At 39.6% G+C, this 20,105-nt stretch overlaps 2 protein-coding genes across 6 annotated transcripts in view; one reads left to right on the top strand and one right to left on the bottom strand.

Annotated features, from left to right (window-relative positions):
• The window catches only part of LOC309491300 (uncharacterized protein), a 65,094-nt gene extending 55,658 nt beyond the window's left edge, over positions 1 to 9,436 (top strand). For all 5 annotated transcript variants that reach the window (XM_082160802.1, XM_082160806.1, XM_082160804.1 and 2 more), the window contains 2 exons: positions 215 to 1,670; positions 6,831 to 9,436. In XM_082160802.1, the coding sequence (XP_082016928.1) occupies positions 215 to 1,670; positions 6,831 to 6,855 (1,481 nt within the window). In that variant the 3' untranslated portion in view covers positions 6,856 to 9,436. The remainder of the gene's footprint in view (positions 1 to 214; positions 1,671 to 6,830) is intronic.
• Positions 9,437 to 12,660: 3,224 nt separating this feature from the next.
• LOC309492160 (uncharacterized protein) overlaps positions 12,661 to 20,105 on the bottom strand; it is a 129,813-nt gene continuing 122,368 nt past the window's right edge. The window contains exon 4 of the mRNA XM_082161034.1: positions 12,661 to 14,114. Coding sequence (XP_082017160.1) covers positions 13,531 to 14,114 — 584 coding nt within the window. The 3' untranslated portion in view covers positions 12,661 to 13,530. The remainder of the gene's footprint in view (positions 14,115 to 20,105) is intronic.

The following is a 20,105-nucleotide window of genomic DNA, read 5'->3' as shown; positions in this document are numbered from 1 at the left end:
ATAATTGGAAGATAAATTTACCTCGTTCATGGAAAGTGTCAAGGACATATAATCAATTTATAAAAAGGCATCAAATTATAATATTTTATAACAGTTGTCTACTTTCTACTATTACATCAGGGCTCACTTTCATGTCCTTTCACTTTATATTTCTCTCGGTTCATTATTTTGATGTACTGAAAATTAAATGTAATATTTGTTTCTTTCATGTCAGACCCGATGGAAGTCAAGGAGGAGAGTGAAGAACTGAGTGAAGTGAAGGAGGAGAGTGAAGAACTGAGTGAAGTCAAGGAGGAGAGTGAAGAACTGAGTGAAGTGAAGGAGGAGAGTGAAGAACTGAGTGAAGTGAAGGAGGAGAGTGAAGAACTGAGTGAAGTGAAGGAGGAACATCATGTCAAACCTGGAGGAAAACCTTTGAGTCGCTCAAAGACTAAAAAGAAATTTTTAAAGAAAAGAAGAGCCAAGGAATCTTTCACCTGCAATCAGTGTGGAAAGAGTCTCACAACCAAACAATGTCTTGATGTTCACATGAGAATTCACACTGGAGAGAAGCCGTTCTCATGTGATCAGTGTGGAAAGAGATTCAGTCGATCATCAAACCTTAATGTTCACATGAAGATCCACACCGGGGAGAAGCCGTTCTCATGTGATCAATGTGGCAAAACATTTCTCTGTGCAGCAAACCTGAAGTCACACCTGACAGTTCATACGAAGGAGAAGCCGCATTCATGTTCTGTGTGTGGAAAGAGTTTTTCACTGCTGCAATATTTACATAGACATGAGAAAACTCACACTGGAGTGAGAGAGTACATGTGCTTTGAGTGTGAGAAGACTTTCATTACAGCGGACAGTTTAAAACTGCACCAGAGAATTCACACTGGAGAAAAACCTTACAAGTGTTCACACTGTGATAAGAGATTCAGTCAGTCAGCACATCTGAAAAGACATGAGATGATCCACACTGGAGAGAAGCCGCACACGTGTGATCAGTGTGGAAAGAGTTTTGCTTTTAAAAGTGACCTGAAGCTACACATGAGAGCTCACACCGGAGAGAAGCCGTTCTCATGTGATCAGTGCGGCAAAACATTTATCTGTGCATCAAACCTGAAGACTCACTTGACAGTTCATATGAAGGAGAAGCCGCATTCATGTTCTGTGTGTGGAAAGAGTTTTTCACAGCTGCCTAATTTACATAAACATGAGAAAACTCACACTGATGTGAGAGAGTACATGTGCTTTGAGTGTGAGAAGACTTTTACTACAGAGGATGGTTTAAAACTGCACCAGAGAATTCACACTGGAGAAAAACCTTACAAGTGTTCACACTGTGACAAGAGATTCAGTCAGTCATCATCTCTGAAAATACATGAGAGGATCCACACTGGAGAAAAACCTTACAAGTGTTCACACTGTGACAAGAGATTCAGTCTTTCATCACATCTAAAAAGACATGTGAGGATCCACACTGGAGAAAAACCTTACAAGTGTTCACACTGTGATAAGAGATTCAGTCAGCCATCAAATCATAAAACACATGAGAGGATCCACAGCAGAGAGAAGCCGCACACGTGTGCTCAGTGCGGAAAGAGTTTCTCTATTAAAGCTAACCTGAATCTACACATGAAGATCCATACAGTGGCGAAACCACATCACCTCAGTCTGAGATCACGGTAAGTAGTTTATCTTTATGTGCTGAGCAACAAAGTCTCTTCTTTGTAAGTTAGACACACATCACCCTAGGCCTAAAAATTTTTTGTTTGGTTCCGGTTTCCGACCGACCCTGTCAATTTATGTGCGACCCAAAGTTATTTTATGAGCTTGGGGAAGAAATAATACAAATTAAATAAATACACAAATAAACAACTTTGAGGCGAACTATAATTTAGGTTTTTGTACAGCACCGTTTTTGTATAGCACTCTTGTCCTCCAGCAATGCTAACAAATGAGTCAGCTACACAGTCGTTCACGTTGTTGTCACTTACAAAGGCGACACTTTCCGCATCTTTCCTGTAGCTCTCCATGCTTTCCTGTAGCTCAGTGGTAAGAGCATTGCGTTAACAACGCGAGGTTGTAGGTTCGATCCCAGGGGATTGCACATTCCTATGTATAAATGTATAGGATAATGCAATGTAAGTCACTTTGGATAAAAGCGTCTGCCAAATGCGTAAATGTAAATCTGCGTGGAGTGTGACGTCCGTTTCACACATACTCTGTTTGCAGTGCATATGCGGTGTGTTTTTTTTTTTTTTCGTACCCATGTTAACAGGTTCGAGCTTTCACACTCCACGCGGATGCGGTCCGGCAATCCGTTCCAGGTGGGTTTATTTCTGCTGTGTGCACGCTGAATTAAAGTGACAGCACATGCATTTAACAAAATAAAATGTAGTAATCATAAATCACCATAAATCATTTTCATAGTCATCTTTTTACTTCAAGACCGGGGTAAAAAAACTACAATTTACTTCAACAAGGCGACATAATGAACAACACTCGTCTCATTCGTGGAGGTGGAAAAACAAGTTTTTTGTGACATGCAAGATTTATTTATAGAAACGCATTACAATAACGCGCATTATGTAATCAGATTACTTTTTGATGTTATTAGCAAAAAAACGCACTACAAGTAACATGCATTACGTATTCAGATTACTTTTTGATGTTATGAATAAAAACATGCATTACAATAACGTGCATTACGAAATCAGATTACTTTTTGATCTAACAAGTAATGCATTACTAGTGTCATACATTATGTAATCAATTCGATGTCAATGAAAATTATATTATAATAATACAAATACATTAATTTACAGTAAAAAAGTCGCTGCAGATTACATTTTTAGGTTTTAAGTTTCAAAAACAATATTCACATTATAATAATGAATTGTAGCTGAAATATAGCAATTGATGCGTGACGTCCACTACAGTGGACATGTGATTAATCAGAGTTTTCTCTCAATCTAAAATCAAAACTTGGAAAATGTTACTGTGATATGCCTCATTAGATATTGCTTGATGCTGCAATATTTTTTTTACCTACAAGAGTCTCCTAGGATATAAGGAATGGGTGGATATTCCGGAGCAACTTGGCATGTCTGACTGACCCTTGACCATCTTGGTTTGGAGGGGGAAAAAAATCGAAACACAACGGCTTGCCACTTGGCTGCAATTTATAGGATGATGCACCAGGGTCCAATTAAGAGGCTGATGTGCAACTTTGCCATAAAAACCCATGCAAATTCAAGAAAATGCTTTTTTAATAGCTGTCCACTGTAGTGATCACTATGCGTGAAAGGGTTAAAAAATATATATCATAGAGAATGTTTAAATACTAATTAAAAACAATTGTGACCACTAATCATTTGAGATTAGCTATGACTAAAAAACTTAAAAGCTATGACTATGATATAGTGATGTGCCATCATTATGAGATTTATTAAATGGAAAACATTTGCAATAATAAACATTAGCAATAAACATTTGCAATAATAAACAACGTATCATTACCGATAACTGATCGTTCATTACCCCTTGACTGGCCCCAAACATGTTTGATAAAAGAAACACATACAGTGTGTATATAGGCTATATGATGTTTATTACATTTTAGCTCAAAAACAAATGTAATAAAAGATAGGATCATAAGATGCGCAATATATCAGGAGACATGGTTTTTACCACTTAATGTATTTTTGTTTTGTAAATATGGTTTTTACCACTTCATTAAGTTTTGCTTTGTAGAAAGCCTTTCTTTAAAGCGAATTTCGTTTTGTAAAATTTTTTTTTTTACAAAATCTTAATTTTAATAAATGTTTCATCAACCAATTGTATGTATTTAATAAATAAAAAGCAAATATAGCAGAAAATATAATAACTGTGACATGGAGGCGCCGTAGTTAACTTGCATTGCATTGTGAACTAGAGCGCATCTCATCGTAAATGAATGAAACTCAGCGTAGGCCTATGCCTCATACATTAGCATTAAATATCTTTGCTGCATCCTTTCTAGAACAGACAAGGGCTTTCTTGCGGCTCGCATCAGCAGAGCATTGCATCGTCCATAGACCGCAAAACAATCAGCGGATGGCGGGCGGGTACGGCTTTGAAATCTGGTCAGAAAACGTTGGTGCGGATGATTTTTTACATTTATTTACATTTACATTTATTCATTTGGCTGACGCTTTTATCCAAAGCTACTTACAATTGCTATATGTGACCTGATCCAGCAAAATGAGTCACAGTGACCCAAACTTCAAAATTGAGATTTTGGTATTAATGGAAAGAGGAGACCATAAGCTTTCAACTGATATCCTAGTCAAAGTCATACCTTGAATGGTTGTAAAGATATACACATTTGAATTATGGTCGTCTGCCCTCTTTTTCCAATTGAAAACCTGAGAAAATCGCTTTTAAAGTTTTTTGCCCGTTTTTTGTTGATATCTTTCAAAATCCATTGCATTTAAAGGGATGAACTATTTATTGTACAGCTTAATTTGACCAAAGACATTAATATATGCTATTATGCCAGGCTGAAGCTCAAATTATTTAAAAAAAATTATTTGAATAAATAATTTAAAAGGCACTTTTACAAACATTTAATAAAATCAGAAAGATTGAACAGAGGTGCTACAGTTTTGCTCGAGAGAGGGGGGGTGTGTGTGTGTGTCTGTCTGTCTGTCTGTCTGTGTGTGTGTCTGTCTGTCTGTCTGTGTGTGTGTGTGTGTGTGTGTGTGTGTGTGTGTGTGTGTGTGTGTGTGTGAGAGAGAGAGAGAGAGAGAGAGAGGCAGAGAGACAAGGAAACAGAGAACAAATAATGTTAGCCTATGCAATCATATCTTTGTGTAGGCTAGAAGATGACAATAACAGTGTAACATATTCATAACGGAGATACCAACAGTTAAATATTGGGTTTAAATAAATCAAACACATTGTAATGGATTCTCCTTGCAGATAAATACACTCACAGAATAACTGCACTCACTCACATCCATACACGATAAATACCACAGGGCTGTCGCTGTCATCAGAGGATAACACGTCTCCAGATCCAAAACAATCACTGACTAGCCTTAGCCACTCTTGATGACCAGCAGCAGAGCTTAGGTTAGAAGCCTCCAGTGAGTTCAACGTTTTTGGCGACTTTTTGGCGACTTTGCTCTCTTTTGACAGCGACATTTCTCAAATTAATAATATTTAATCTTTCTGAGGAGATCTGCTAGCTTGTTTACACATAGCGCTACGAGTCTGAGGAGGATGGCTGGACCAATCGCGTGCCGGTCAGTCGAAACGGGGCTTCCCATTGACAAATGATCAGCGTTTGTGTACATTTCTAAGCTTTATGATTGGTTCTATACAACGTGTAACACCATATTTGGAAAGCAGAGACGTTTGAGGGGATTCCCGGGAAATGCAGAGGTGAAGAGAGGAGTTGAGAAAAGCAATATTCATTTCCAGCGAATTTAGTAAAGCTTTGTAAACTTTAATAGTCATTTAAATACCTTTTCTCAATTATCTGGACTACGAAACTTTAGGAGATTATTTTTGAATGTCTGTTCTTTGAAATTTAGCAATAATAATAATAAATAAAAAAATCTATTATTCCATTGTTTTTCCACATAAACGGCCCATATCTTAAAATGGAACGTTGCGACTTCCGACTCATTTCGCCAGATCGGGTCACATATATGTCAGAGGTCGCACGCCTCTGGAGCAACTAGGGGTTAAGTGTCTTGCTCAGGGACACATTGGTGTCTCACAGTGGATTCGAACCCGGGTCTCTCACACCAAAGGCATGTGTCTTATCCATTGCGCCACCTTATCCTTATCCATTGCGCCACCACCACCCCCTATGATGATGAGTTTTGTGATGCGGTTGCGGATGAAATAATACCCCATCTGCGGATCTCTATATATAACAACATTGAACACTACACAAATATTAATTTAATTTTTTTAATTTAGGCTATCAAGTAGCTAATCCGTGTCTGTTCGTTTATTCAAGTTGTCCTATAACAGACGAACGTCACAACGCAATCGTCACATTTGACTCATGTCATAACCGTCATCACCAATTCTGAAACCGGCACACCCCTATTCCTACCTTTCCCTTGCTGCCACTGGGGGAAAAAAATTAATAAATAAATTCCCTACCGACCCATGACCTCAACTGACAACCAACCGGAACCAAGCTTTTTTTTTTTCTATGGCCTATAGCCAAATCTCTCCTCTCCACCTATAGCCGGTGTGTGGTGAGCACAGGACACTTTGTTGATTGATTGATATCTATTAACTCTGTTCAACCAACAGGAATGTCTAATTTGTCAGTTCAGATTGACAAATTCGCTCTCTGACAGTAGGTGGCGCTCATGTAAAGCAGAAATACAGCACTATACAGGGCTCTAGACTTCGAGTAAATGGTCACATTTTGCGACCTTTTTATAAGAGAGAGCTGCCATTTCTGCTGCATACGAGAAACATCACACAGCAAACGAAAGCAGAATGAAACCACACTACTCGTCTGAGCTGCGCAGCGCAAACAGTTTATCAGCTCAGAGCAATACTAGACAGCGGTTTACTCGAGCCGATCTCGATCACGAAACAACATTACTACACAGCACTGGCAGATCCATTGAGAAAGGCTTTACAATAAGGTTTTATTAATGTTCCTGGCACCAAGTTTACTCCACAAAAGAAAGTAGTTCTGGAAATATTTGAAAATGATGATAATTTTTCAATATCCAAAACTGAAGCCTGCAGTTGAAATACGTTTTACTTTTTTTTTATGACTATCAGTGTGCATTGAAACAAATCTTTATGTATTTAATTTGCAGGAAGACCTACACTTCGGGTATTTAAGGAGGAACTGGCAGACATTTGACCAGGCGACCCATGGTCTTGGGCCTGCTTTAATGGGAAGCACATTCAAATTCAACGTCTCCTGTCTAAGAGAAAAAAAAGAAAGCACCTAAAAAACCTCTGAGAATGATGAAATGAACTAGTTAAAAGTACAGCAGTTTAATAATACATCTTTGCTCTGAATTTTTTGTGATATGTTGCTGTTTTATACATTTAATTCACTAGAAATGTTTTGTAATAGTATAAAAAAGGAAAGTCCTAGTTACACTTGAATTGATTATTTTATTGTAATATTGGACTAATATTAAAAGATTGTTCAATAAAAAATATAGTTTGTGAACTGATTATTTAATCAACGTTTGTTCTTTCATGTTGTTCTTATACAAAGAATCTCCACAACAGTCATTGAATGAAAAGACAATAACAGCAAGGTAAAACAGGGTTCCAACTTCCTATGCATTTTTTTGGGAAGGGCATCCGTACCTGACCTCTGCTAAAGCATCTAATTGCACCAAGTCTGGCTAGACAGACAGAAGCGCGCAGCCAATGCCAGGTAAGGCTCCGCCCCCTTACCTAGGGGCATATAACGGCTGCAAGCGCTGCTATTCTCCAGTTGACATTTGCTTCTCGCGATCTCTGCACTGACACAGTTCGGTTGTATCTACGCTGCTCACTTACGTGTCTTCAGGAGGACAGTCGTCTTTTCAGCCTTTCTTCTGTGTTCTGCATCCGGAGCCGCCCACGCTCTCGCCATTTCTTACCTGCTCCTCCTTCCACGGCTGCCCGCCACGGATTTTTCCTAGTTCTTCAACGGAATGTCGCTGTCTAAATCTGCCGTTTCTCTGGGGAACAGCCTATCACGGGGCTGCCCGGCTGTGTGTGGTGCGCTCATTGCCACTAAGGACCTTCACTCAGTCTGCGTGGTCAGGGGACATCAGAGTTCATTCCACAAGGGGCTTAGCCGCCACTTGGGCTTTGTTTAGGGGAGTGTCACTGCAGGACATCTGCTCCACTGCCCGTTGGGCTTCTCCTCATACCTTTGTGCATTACTACCGGCTGGATGTCACCAGAATCTTGGTAGCACATGCAGTTTTAGGGGTGGGGTTGTAATGATATTAGCTCAAAGGTGAAATATTAATAAGAATCCATAATTACCAATTATGATTAATTATTAATATTTGGGTCAGTTAATTATATTAACTTTGAGGGAAGCCAAATTAATATTACAATCAATTAATCAGTTCCAACAAACTCTTTAATTGTTAAGTTATTCTAAGAAAAGTGTATCTTTCATGGTCACCGAAAAATAATTATTTCTTAGCATGTACAGCACTTAGAGCATGTAACAAGATCAAGATCGTAAAAGGGACTTTGTATGCAAGCAGAGAATCAGAAATCCAATACATACTTGTGCACACGTTTTATTAACTAAATCACAAACATAACCAAACTAAACAAACAAACATACACACATTCATCCATACATACATGCCTAGGTAAAGTTGTGTGTGTTATGGAACCGGAAGCAGGAAATAGAACTATGGAAGAGATCTAACTGTGAAAAAGAACCATCAGCAGAGCACCTCATTAAATTTATACTTGCATGGTCAGTTGCAATCGTGGACAATTTTGAAGTGGTTGAAAATTGAGTCCGTTGATGAGTCTGTGAGTGTCAAAAGTCATGGTGCAAGTTTCCATTGTTTTCTTCTCTGCTTGATGGAGAAGATGAGGATGGCTTGCATGGTGGTTTCGATGCTATTGTGGGTCGGAGCTTGCATGGTGGCTTCGATCACATGGCTGTTGTGAGTCGCCTGGCCTGCTGCATGCCGCTGGATGGTGCGACATCCTGAAGTGCCGAGAAGTAGTCGGATGAGAAGAGCTGAGAGAGAGGCAGGGCTACTGGAACAGCCTTTTAAAGCTTAACAAAAGGCATGCTTTGCAGGCAGTCTTAAAACAATCAGAAAAAGGGAATTTCTGGCGGGAGTTTCCTTTGTGTGAAAGTTTTACGACGCTGTCTCAAGCCCTCTTTTCTGTTCATTAATACTCTGATATATATAACAAATCCACACTGCATTCTAAGAGAAAGTGATGTACATCAAAGTGTGAGTCATTAAATAAGGATTATTTAGATAGTAGACATGATACAGGTAAGATTACATTGACCATTGGTGGTATAATAAAATACATTGTATCAAAAGATCATAGCATCAACAGATAATAGTATTAAAAGAAACACACGACAGTAAATCATTCCCAAAATGTTCTGGAATGCATGTTCATTTCATGTTAGTCAGTTCATCAATGAATGAATGCAGGAGAGTCTGATCTAGTATCGCACACTCTGTCCACATTTCTAAAAGTCATAAAACTCCTTATCTGATCGTTGCCGGGGTGACTAAGATCTTCTTGCCCTGTTTTGGGGAGATGGGGTCACATTCCCAGAGTGAGTTCTAAATATCAGTTGTTAAACTATAGCAAAGACTTGTGTCTGACTTGTCTCAGTCATTACAGATTTCCACCCTTTCGATCGTTGTTGTCCCTCTCAAGGACAACCATGAACGACGTTGAAAGTGTAGAAAGATCAATAAAGTAATTCCATTAACATGTTACTTATTTGTACAGAAACTGACAATGATCATAAAACTCTTTAAAATGTTTCCTGTGTCAAACTTCATTAATAGGAATCTATATTCCCATGCATGTATAGTTTTGATATTTCCCATGTTCATTACTCATACAGGGGCAATATAAAGTGTCTACATCAATTTAAATAAGTAAATGTAATCTGCCAAAGATAAATGTCGACAAAGAAATAAAGGTAAACGTGAAAACGGCAACAGAAGCACTTGAGATCGATTCCCCTCACAGATCTCAAACTTTCACTCGTGTAAAAACGTGTAGATGTCACAGTTTAACAGCCTCACGTACCATTATCCGACCCCGGACGTTTGCTAATCCTACCCATAGACTGTAAAAAATATGGACAAAGCGTCTGTGACGTCACCCATAGACTTTCTGAAGAACGGGTTTGAAGCCGTTTATGGGGGGTATGGGCGGCGCCATCTTGGAAAATCTTGGGAAACCCTAACCCCGCCCACCTTCTGACGCAGCGCGCGTCACTCAGCTCGCTCTGCTACTCCGGTTCTCTCTGTGTATATTTTAGGCAACGAAATATGTTATAAAACACCATACTAACTCTTTTCGTTTTCATTTAAAGAAATCTTAAACATTATAGCCACACAAATGTGGTTCAGGCAACGCGTATTGATTATATTCACTGCACATAACGTTTGCCTATTTATAACAAAACGAAATATAAAACACAAACCTGCCTCTTTTCGTTTTAAATATAATATACAAATATTAAACATTTGAATATGGTCCAGGCAATATGTGCATTTGTACTAAACAACAGATGTTGCAGTAAACAACATTACAGATCATCTTCTTTGTATTAAAATTTAAAATGACAAAACTCAACCCAGTCTCTTTTTGTTAAATTTCAGTTTTATCAATATTAGCTATTATAAAAGTATAAGTAAAAGGTAAAGTTACAAGAAGCTATACAAATAAAGCAAACAATTCAGTCAAACATAAAAAGTCATGCGCTCGATCTCTAATACAACGGTACAAGTTAAATATAGCTTATAAAGTTATGAAACTTCCCCTCAGCCAAAACGATTGCCCACGAGACCAAAAATCGCCCGTTAGATATAGACAAGACGAATTATATCTCATGTTTAACCACTACAGAGACGCCAGAGTCAGCGGCAAACCTCAAAACGTCTAGCCGATGAAAGGCTGCTCCAGGCGGGGTACATCGCGCCGAGCGCCCGGTCATCGCTGGATCTCACAACTGGATACAATTTTCATAAATCTTTATAAATAAACCACAGATTTGAGCTTTAAACAACTACATTCTCGCCTGAAAAACTCTTAAAACTACATTTCATGATACAGAAACAGTAGTATTATATGTCAACTGTATTAAAAAATGGCGCTTCTTATGTTGTCATTCTCCGTGGCGCTGCCTTTCAGCTGTCAATCAAGCTGTCAATCAAAGTTAACCACGCCCTTATTGTCATACATTTTATATCTAAATACTATCTAAACTAACGAGTTAGAAAAAAATTCACTACCCTCGCCGTTGTCAGGCACTCGGAACCTATCGAAAAATCCAATAAAAGTCCATGGGACCAACCTGTAAAAACATGATTTTATGCTGTGAAAACGGACATTTTAACATGGGGGCTATGGACATTTGCTCCCTTTTGGGACCTTCCCCTAGCGGATTTTCGATGTATTGCAGTTTTTCGCACTTCCGGGTAGGCTTCATTTTTCAGATCAGAATGTTGCCCCTTGATCCTACCCCTAAATCTAATCATAACCATTTCTTAAAACTATAGGCTACAATTATAAAGAAAAACAACAGACAGACAAGTATAATCACAATAATTTATTTAATGAGAAAATGTCAAAATCGGTACCAAAAGTTGTTCACGTGACGATGTGTCGCAGTCCTCTCTGGCAGTGGTTTTGTATGAGGTAACAGAAAGAGCAGAATTTAAGTTATTAATTAAAATCCATGAAAACGTTAATCCGTCTTCGGTTCGGTTCGCTCTGAGGGCTGCGCGGCAGTGCGCGCTTCATTTCAAATGTGAATGTGAATGTGCATGACGCAATCTGTGACGAAGCAGGCGAGACGAGAGCCAATGAGCGTTTGATATTACTGCCGTAACCATAGTAACCTGTCGCTTCTTGAGGGCGCAATTTTTGAATTTGAATTCATAACAAGCGCGGGGTTTGACGTTTACGGTCAAGATGACGATTACTGGATAAAGGGCTGAGTTTGGATCTTTTTCTTGCAAATAATATATGGATTCTGAAGGTTTGGATTACATCAAGCTAATAAAATTGGTGTATTTTGTGAATCGATGTTGTGTTGTAAGGTTAGTATATTATGGTTCTATAGGAACCATAAATAAATTATTGTGATTATACTCGTCTGTCTGTTGTTTTTCTTTATAATTGTTGCCTGGGTAGTTTTAAGAAATGGTTAGGTTTAGGGGTAGGATTCGTGGCTCAAACTATCTTTTAATGCCATATTGTTCATAAAAATGCCATTTTCCTACATATCTGTCCATTACGTTTTATCATTTTAATATTGTCCATAAAATGGGTATGTTTAGGTGTGGGAAGATTAACCCCAGTGACGGGTAGGTTTAGGGACTTTTAGGGAGTTGGGGTAGGTCATATCTATATATACAGACTAAGTAATGTAACGTTAAGTCAACGGCGTTGATAAACACGCTGAAAAGCGATTATGCGTGCTGATAGCACGCCAAAAATGGAAATCGAATTGGCGTGTCATACATACGCCATTTCATGAGATCAGTCTGGATCACATGTGAACGGCTTCTCTCCGGTGTGGATCCTCATGTGAATCTCAAGACCTTGTTTGGTTGCGAGACTCTTCCCACACTGAGTGCAGGTCAAAGATTTATTGGCTTGTCTTTTCTTTAAAAATGTCTGTTTAGTCTTTGAGCGACTCAAAGGTTTTCCTCCAGGTTTGACATGATGTTCCTCCTTCACTTCACTCAGTTCTTCACTCTCCTCCTTCACTTCACTCACTCTCCTCCTTCACTTCACTCAGTTCTTCACTCTCCTCCTCCACTTCACTCAGTTCTTCACTCTCCTCCTTCACTTCACTCAGTTCTTCACTCTCCTCCTTCACTTCACTCAGTTCTTCACTCTCCTCCTCCACTTCACTCAGTTCTTCACTCTCCTCGCTAAGGGTGTCACGATTCTCCAAATCCTCGATTCGATTACATTTTCGATTCTAAAGTCACGGTTCGATTCGATATTCGATTTAAAAAAAATAAATTGAAAGCACAAGCTATGCCATTTTAAGACTTTTATGCAATATAATAATATCTGACCTTTGTTCGCAATACCACACACTACATTGTCAAATTTAAAACGTTTATTAACAACATAATGTAACAATAACTTATATCTTCAGTCAATTGGAAACTTAAACAATATAACCTATTACCTGGCTATTATAGTCCCGGGGCTCCCTGGACTCCTCAGAGCAGTCACAGGCGAATAGCACGGCGTTTTAAATTGGGTTCCCACAGCGTTTGCAACGCAGTACGAGAGAACGTTCTCGTAAGGGAACGTAGGCTACTTGGTTACTTGCGTAACCTCGGTTCCCTTAGAGATAAGGGAACGAGTACTGCTTTGCCTTGCCGTGCTATTTCGCTCATATCAGGTACTTCGCTTCAGTCGATTTAAACCTAAAATCCTTTGGCGAGTTTTTTGTGAATTACACTCTCCAGCCGCGTCCAAATTGGCGCGCTCGAGGTTGGCAGGGCGCCATGCGCTCCCATTGGACCGTACGCCACTGCTAACTTGCCATAGGTTTGTGCAGTTGCCGCAGCACAGACAATCAGCTCGCTCAGACGAGCATGATGCTCTCGCTGTGCAGCTGCAATGTGTTTTAAAATAAAGGCTTCAATATTCTCGAGAAAAGGAGTTTTAACTATTACAGGCAAGCCGAGCTGCCGTGACATGGGGGCGTGGCAGCATCGACGATTCCATTTTTTGATTCGATAATCGAGATTGAGCATTATTTTCGATCGATTTCGATTTAAAATCGAAATCGTGACACCCTTACTCCTCGCTCTCTTCCATCAGATCTTCACTCTCCTCCTTCACTTCACTCGGTTCTTCACTCTCCTCCTTCACTTCACTCAGTTCTTCACTCTCCTGCTTCACTTCACTCAGTTCTTCACTCTCCTCCTTCACTTCACTCAGTTCTTCACTCTCCTCCTTCACTTCACTCAGTTCTTCACTCTCCTGCTTCACTTCACTCAGTTCTTCACTCTCCTCCTTCACTTCACTCAGTTCTTCTCTCTCCTCCTTCACTTCACTCAGTTCTTCACTCTCCTGCTTCCCTTCACTCAGTTCTTCACTCTCCTCCTTCACTTCACTCAGTTCTTCTCTCTCCTCCTTCACTTCACTCAGTTCTTCAGTCTCCTCCTTCACTTCACTCAGTTCTTCACTCTCCTCCTTCACTTCACTCAGTTCTTCACTCTCCTCCTTCACTTCACTCAGTTCTTCTCTCTCCTCCTTCACTTCACTCAGTTCTTCACTCTCCTCCTTCACTTCACTCAGTTCTTCACTCTCCTCCTTCACTTCACTCAGTTCTTCACTCTCCTCCTTCACTTCACTCAGTTCTTCAGTCTCCTCCTTCACTTCACTCAGTTCTTCACTCTCCTCCTCCACTTCACTCAGTTCTTCACTCTCCTCCTTCACTTCACTTCACTCAGTTCTTCACTCTCCTCCTTCACTTCCATCAGGTCTGACATGAAAGAAAAATGTATTAAATTAAATTTTCAGTACATCAAATCAATTCCAAGAGAGAAATATAAAGTGAAAGGACATGAAAGTGAGCCCTGATGTAATAGTAGAAAGTAGGGGTTTAACGGTTCACAAAATTCACGGATCGGTTCAATACGATACACTTGTGTCACGTTTCGGTACGTTTTCGATACAGCAAAAATAAAAAAAATGCCAGATACATTTTTTTTGTTTTAAAGGGGTCATATAATGGTACATGCACTTTTACAAGTTGATTGCACTGAAATGTCTGTTGGCAGTGCCTGTACACAACCATCCTATCATGATAAAAATCCATCCAGTGGTTTTGTTTTAATCTCCTTATATGTTTGACCATCTCTGAAATCAAGCCGTTCGATATTGTGACGTCATAAGATCGTACGCCCCTCCCGCTATTGTGATTGACAGCCGTGTTTCAACACAAGACCCGCCCTGAGCAAGCTGTGACAGCCGTTGTCATAGTAGTCCGCCATTGTTGATATGCTGGAGTAGAATGGCGCCTAAGCGATTGTGGTGTTCTGTTCTTAGATGTAATAAGGAACACAGCAGTCATTTGGATGTTCCTAAATCCGAGCCGTTGAAGAAGCAGTGGCTGAGTTTTGTTTTTGAAGCGATATCATATGCCCAAAGGATTGACGCGGGGATTCCCTCACGGGGATTCCCCACGATCGTCTGTGCTTTCATGTTTGCGCAAATCATTTCACACCAGACAGCTTCACAAACGAGAAAAAACGGATCGGTACCAACGTGTTCCTGCTGAACCTCCAGAAGATGTGAGTGTAATGTTTTATTAACCTTTATATTAGTATTTATATTAATCTTTGCGAAATTTGCAAACCTTGCTGCAGGCTTCACTATGGCATGTTTTCTATGTACGAGGTTCTCAATATAATTCATAATCCCACGTTTATAACGAATAACACGTGGTTATTGTGTTAGATACGGTCAGAGAATGTCTAATACGGTGTACCCACAGAACAGAGGGGCGGGGTGAGCAAAGCTCATTATCATTTAAAGACACATGCACTGAAACGGCGTGCTGAAAACAGAGCTGTTTTTGACCAGGTAAAATTAGTGTTTTCTTACAATACTAATGAGAATTTTTAATTAAAGTATATTACAAACTTTTAATTTAGACCCTAAAGAATCATATTAGCTTGTACAAAAATGGCATTATATGACCCCTTTAAATTAAAACAAACATAATAAAGTATTTTATATATATATATATATATATATACAGTGTTGGGAAGGATACTTTCAAAATTTCCGTTACAGAATACAGAATACATGCCCAAAAATGTAATTTGTAAAGTATTCCGTTACGTTACTCAATCTGAGTAACGTATTCTGAATACTTGGATTACTTCCACATTGAATTGCATTTTATAAATGTCGGACATCAAATCCTGCTTAATAAACAGGCCTATTCTTGTGGGGTGGGGGTGCGGTGATGGTATGCCAATAAAGCACCTAAAAGCTGTCACAAAGAACCGGCAAAAGTAATAATTATGAATATGTCAAATATAGAAAGGAGATATTTTAATTGTGTATTAAACAAGTGTTTTCTTTGTTTATGAGACCAGCTCCAGTTCATGCGCTGATGGTTGATGATATATTGATTAAAATTAAAATACAATTAATACAAAATGAAATTCACTTTAAAGAAAGGCTTTGTGCTTTCTGTTTGAGGTCTCTGTGAAAGTTTTAAAGCAGTCTTTTAGTGCCGCTTTCAGAGCGCTCACGTCCGTATAACGGAGAACTGACACGACCATAACATTGTTTTTTTCCCTCATAAATGCGAAAAATTAAATAAATATTTTATGTTCTGTGGAGAGCCAACCCTTATTCATCCGGTGAGTAGGCCTAGTATTACTTTTGGTTTGCGCAGTGTAATTCACAGATTGGCACCTAAAAGTTAAAGATTTTTTTGTGTCACGCATGTTTTATTTCCCTCAATTTAAATATAAAACGCATGTAGACCGATATTTTTCTAATGTCTGGACTCCTTTCACTATTGGTATTAACGCATTTTCTGAGAATTTATATTTCAAGTTTTGACTGCACGTATTGGAAAAAAAATGTAGGCCTACTTTAAGATGCTTCTTCAGGTTGAAGGTAGAGTTGGACGCTGATAGGAGGTTGGTTGCTGGCAAGCAGAGGTTGCACTGCACAGTTATATTTCGTTCTCCCTTCTCTTTCTTTAATGTGAAATGCTGTTTGAATTTCCAAGATAGAAACGCATTCTTGCCCTGCTCTGTTGTTCCGGCTCCATCTCTACCTCTAGATCTAACAGCAAACTCCTAAGAAGAGTCAATTATAGCTCCACCATTGTTCAAAGTAAAAAAAAAAAAAAAAATTATGTGAAAAAAATTATATATATATATATATATATATGCAGTGTTGGGGAGTAACGGAATACATGTACCGGCGTTACATATTCAGAATAAAAATTGAGTAACTGTATTCCGTTACCATTTAAATAGTTGGTATTTAGAATACAGTTACATTGTTGAAATCAATGGATTACATGACGATACTTCTCTGTTTCGCGAGATTATTCACTCTCTAAAAAAATTAAGGCAACTCCATACATTTCCCAGAAGGCCCAATATGAAAAAAAAAAAAAACCTGCGCCTGGACCCGATGACAACGCAGTGCTGAAGTGCCAACTAGTCTCTCCCTATGGAGGATCCCTTTACCACTCTACAGATAAAGCGTCGTCGGGAAACTCAATTCGCGTATCTACCCCGAATTGATAAAATAAAATTCTGTATCAAAAATTATAAGGAAACACCAGTACTTTGTTTAGCCTTGGTTTGTAGGGAATTCCAAACCTGCGCACATTCAAACGCACTTAACTATAGAACCAATTCTTAATGCGCATGTGAACGCCATCAGCGTTTCTCACAGGTTCGCGTTTAAAGTCTGTGTAGAGAGAATGGTGTCGTCTTAGCGGCCCCTAATTTAATAACAAATGATCGTTGCGACGGAAGCGAATCAATCAAAACTAACTTTAGCTGGAAAAATACTTTATTAAAGAACTGCTATAAAGCCAAAACAATCTCTGTTACCTTAAATTATACGTTTATCTCTGTAAAGCTGCTTTGAAACAATCTACATTGTTAAAAGCGCTATATAAATGAAGATGACTTGACTTGACTTGACATAGTTTCATTGACCTACCTTCAACAATATGCGAGTTGGTGAGGATGTTGGCCTTATTTGTAATGAGGATTGGGTCACTCATAGGTACATTGCCAGGGCACTGCTGGCACATCATCTCCAGTGGAATGAGGTGCCTTGGGTATTCTTTTTCCAATAATGGATGCAGTAAATGTTCTGGCAGAACAGCAAGTAATTTTTTGAACTTCAAAATATACTCAACCATGGCTTTGAACTTTTGGTCATCTTTTGGAGGACATGGAATGTTACCCAGCTCAACCTCATCATGACGGCCTCCATCCTCTGTTGGTGTTTGAAATTCCACCTCCTCAGTGCACCGGACTTTCCTGAACAGCTCATGGTGAGTCTGAAATAAGTGCCATTTTGCAATGTACTTGTGTTGGCATGATATCTTCGTCATTGCATAAGGACAGTGCCACAAATTATTTTTTGTGTCATAGACACCATGACACCTAAACGACTGTAAAATGAAACAGTCGGCTCATAAACGGATATGTATTTTTTGGACTGAGGGATTCCAATTTGGGAGTATACAGACAGGTTTGCATTTGCAGTCACTTGCTCCATCAGTTCAGTGTTGGAATTCTTACAACATTTATTGGACACTGGGCGCTCCCCAGCGACTATAAAGGTATTCGTGGCAGACTTGTCAGCACATCGGAACCCCTTTGGGGGGGATATCGATTGGTGCGGAAAAATTGGTGGTGGCTTTCCTTAAGGGAGCAGTACATCTTAATCCACCGGCACGGATAATGCAGACCCAGTGGGATCTTCAGATGGTGCTTAACAGCCTGTGTTTACCACATTATGAACCACTTGAAAAAGCTGATATTAGGAGTCTTTCGATGAAGACTGCTTTTCTCTTGGCTATAACGTCAACCAGAAGAGTTGGTGAGCTTCATGCCCTCTCGGTGAGTCCACAGTGTCTCAGATGGGGCCTCAGATGAGTACAATCAGGTTACACTCTGGTCAAATCCAGCTTTCCGACCTAAAGTGTTGTCTGATCGCTTTGTGAACCAACCCATTCAGCTTGCGACGTTTAATCAAGAGGCTTCCCAGACAACTGTGTGTCCAGTGAGAGCATTGCGACAGTATGTGTTGAAGACTGCTTCATGGCGTACCACTGATCAGCTGTTTGTCCGTTTTGATGCCTGTCAGAGAGGCTCACCCTTGTCAAAGCAAAGGTTGTCTCATTGGGTGGTGGATACCATTGTACAGGCATATGATTCGGCTGGTCATACAGTTCCAGCATCTATTAAATGCCATTCAACCCAGTCAGTGGCTACTTCTTGGGCAGCACTACGTGGGGTGCCCCTTTCTGAAATATGTGCTTCTACATGGACGTCACCTTTCACATTTACAAGATTCTACAGGATCAATGTGGCCCCTATTCCTTTGGTCAGTTCTGCTGTGTTAGCGGACAGTATCAAGGTGAGTGGCTTGGTTGTATTCGTCTTCCACTATGTTCGGCTGTCTCTGGCGGTCTTTAACAATAAAATAGAACGCCGGTTACTGATGCAACCTTGGTTCTATGAATAGTGGAAGACCGCCAGAGAATGACCGTGACATGAACGGAGTGGATATAGCTTCCGACACGTCATCGGTCAGGGTCACAGGTGACAAATCAATTTTCGATATGGCTCGCGAGACGTGACTCCTTCCACTATGTTCGACCGTCTCTGGCGGTCTTCCACTATTCATAGAGCCAAGGTTACTCCAGTAACCGGCGTTCTGTGAACTCAGGGGTCCTGAGCTGCAGTAGGCAACCAGTTACTTATAGTGCAGCATTTTGCATGGCGTCCCGACTGCGTATAGCTACGCAATACGAAGTGACTGTTCGAAAGAGAACTACTCGGTTACTATCGTAACCTCAGTTCCCTGAGAGTAAGGAATGAGTATTGCGTAGCCGGCTGCACTATAGTAACCTGGCAAGTTGTTGCTTCAGTCGTTTACACCTGCTAAAATGGCTTTTATTCGGGGACTAATATTGGCTGATAAAGACAATTAGGAAAAATAAACTACTGACACTGAAATGGACCTTAATTAACTATATTAAAATCTTACTTTTCTAGTTGATCACTTAAAGATGCGACATTGCGATCTATATCCAGTGTTAGTTCAGTGTAATTGCCACGTGCTGAGCAACAAAATCTCTTCTGTGTAAGTTAGTCACAGTCAAATCACTCCATCTCCACCAGTGTTGCCAGATTGGAAATGTCCAAGCATTGTACCAGAAGCTCAAAATGATCGTATTTGGAAGAAAATTATCGTACACAAGTCAAACGTAACAGAATACAGCTATTTATTTACCAACAACTTTTTGACACGACATGAAAACTACTTTTTTGCTAAAATATCAACCTCAGCATGGAAAAAACTGACCTAAGCGCCGCGGAAAGAACTCTTTACTTTTTTTTTTTACTTTTTTATTCTTCTTGCAAAACATAAAGAGATGACATGTTAATGATATACAACTTTGTATACAATATACAAAAAGAACATTAACTTTAACATTAACTTGTGCTCATGAGAGTCATTCTCCACGATGATTGGCCGAGAAGAAATAACGTCAGATGAGATGAAAGACATGCGTATCTCCACGTTCAGGTTCTTCTTACGGTAGACGTAGAATCCACAGCTAGATCAATGAGTATAGAAGC

Source organism: Leuciscus leuciscus (genome assembly GCF_965113295.1).
Source record: "Leuciscus leuciscus genome assembly, chromosome: 1".
In the NCBI taxonomy this organism is placed as follows: domain Eukaryota; kingdom Metazoa; phylum Chordata; class Actinopteri; order Cypriniformes; family Leuciscidae; genus Leuciscus; species Leuciscus leuciscus.
Note: the sequence above shows the minus strand (reverse complement) of the source record. Positions and strands in the feature narration are given on the sequence as shown.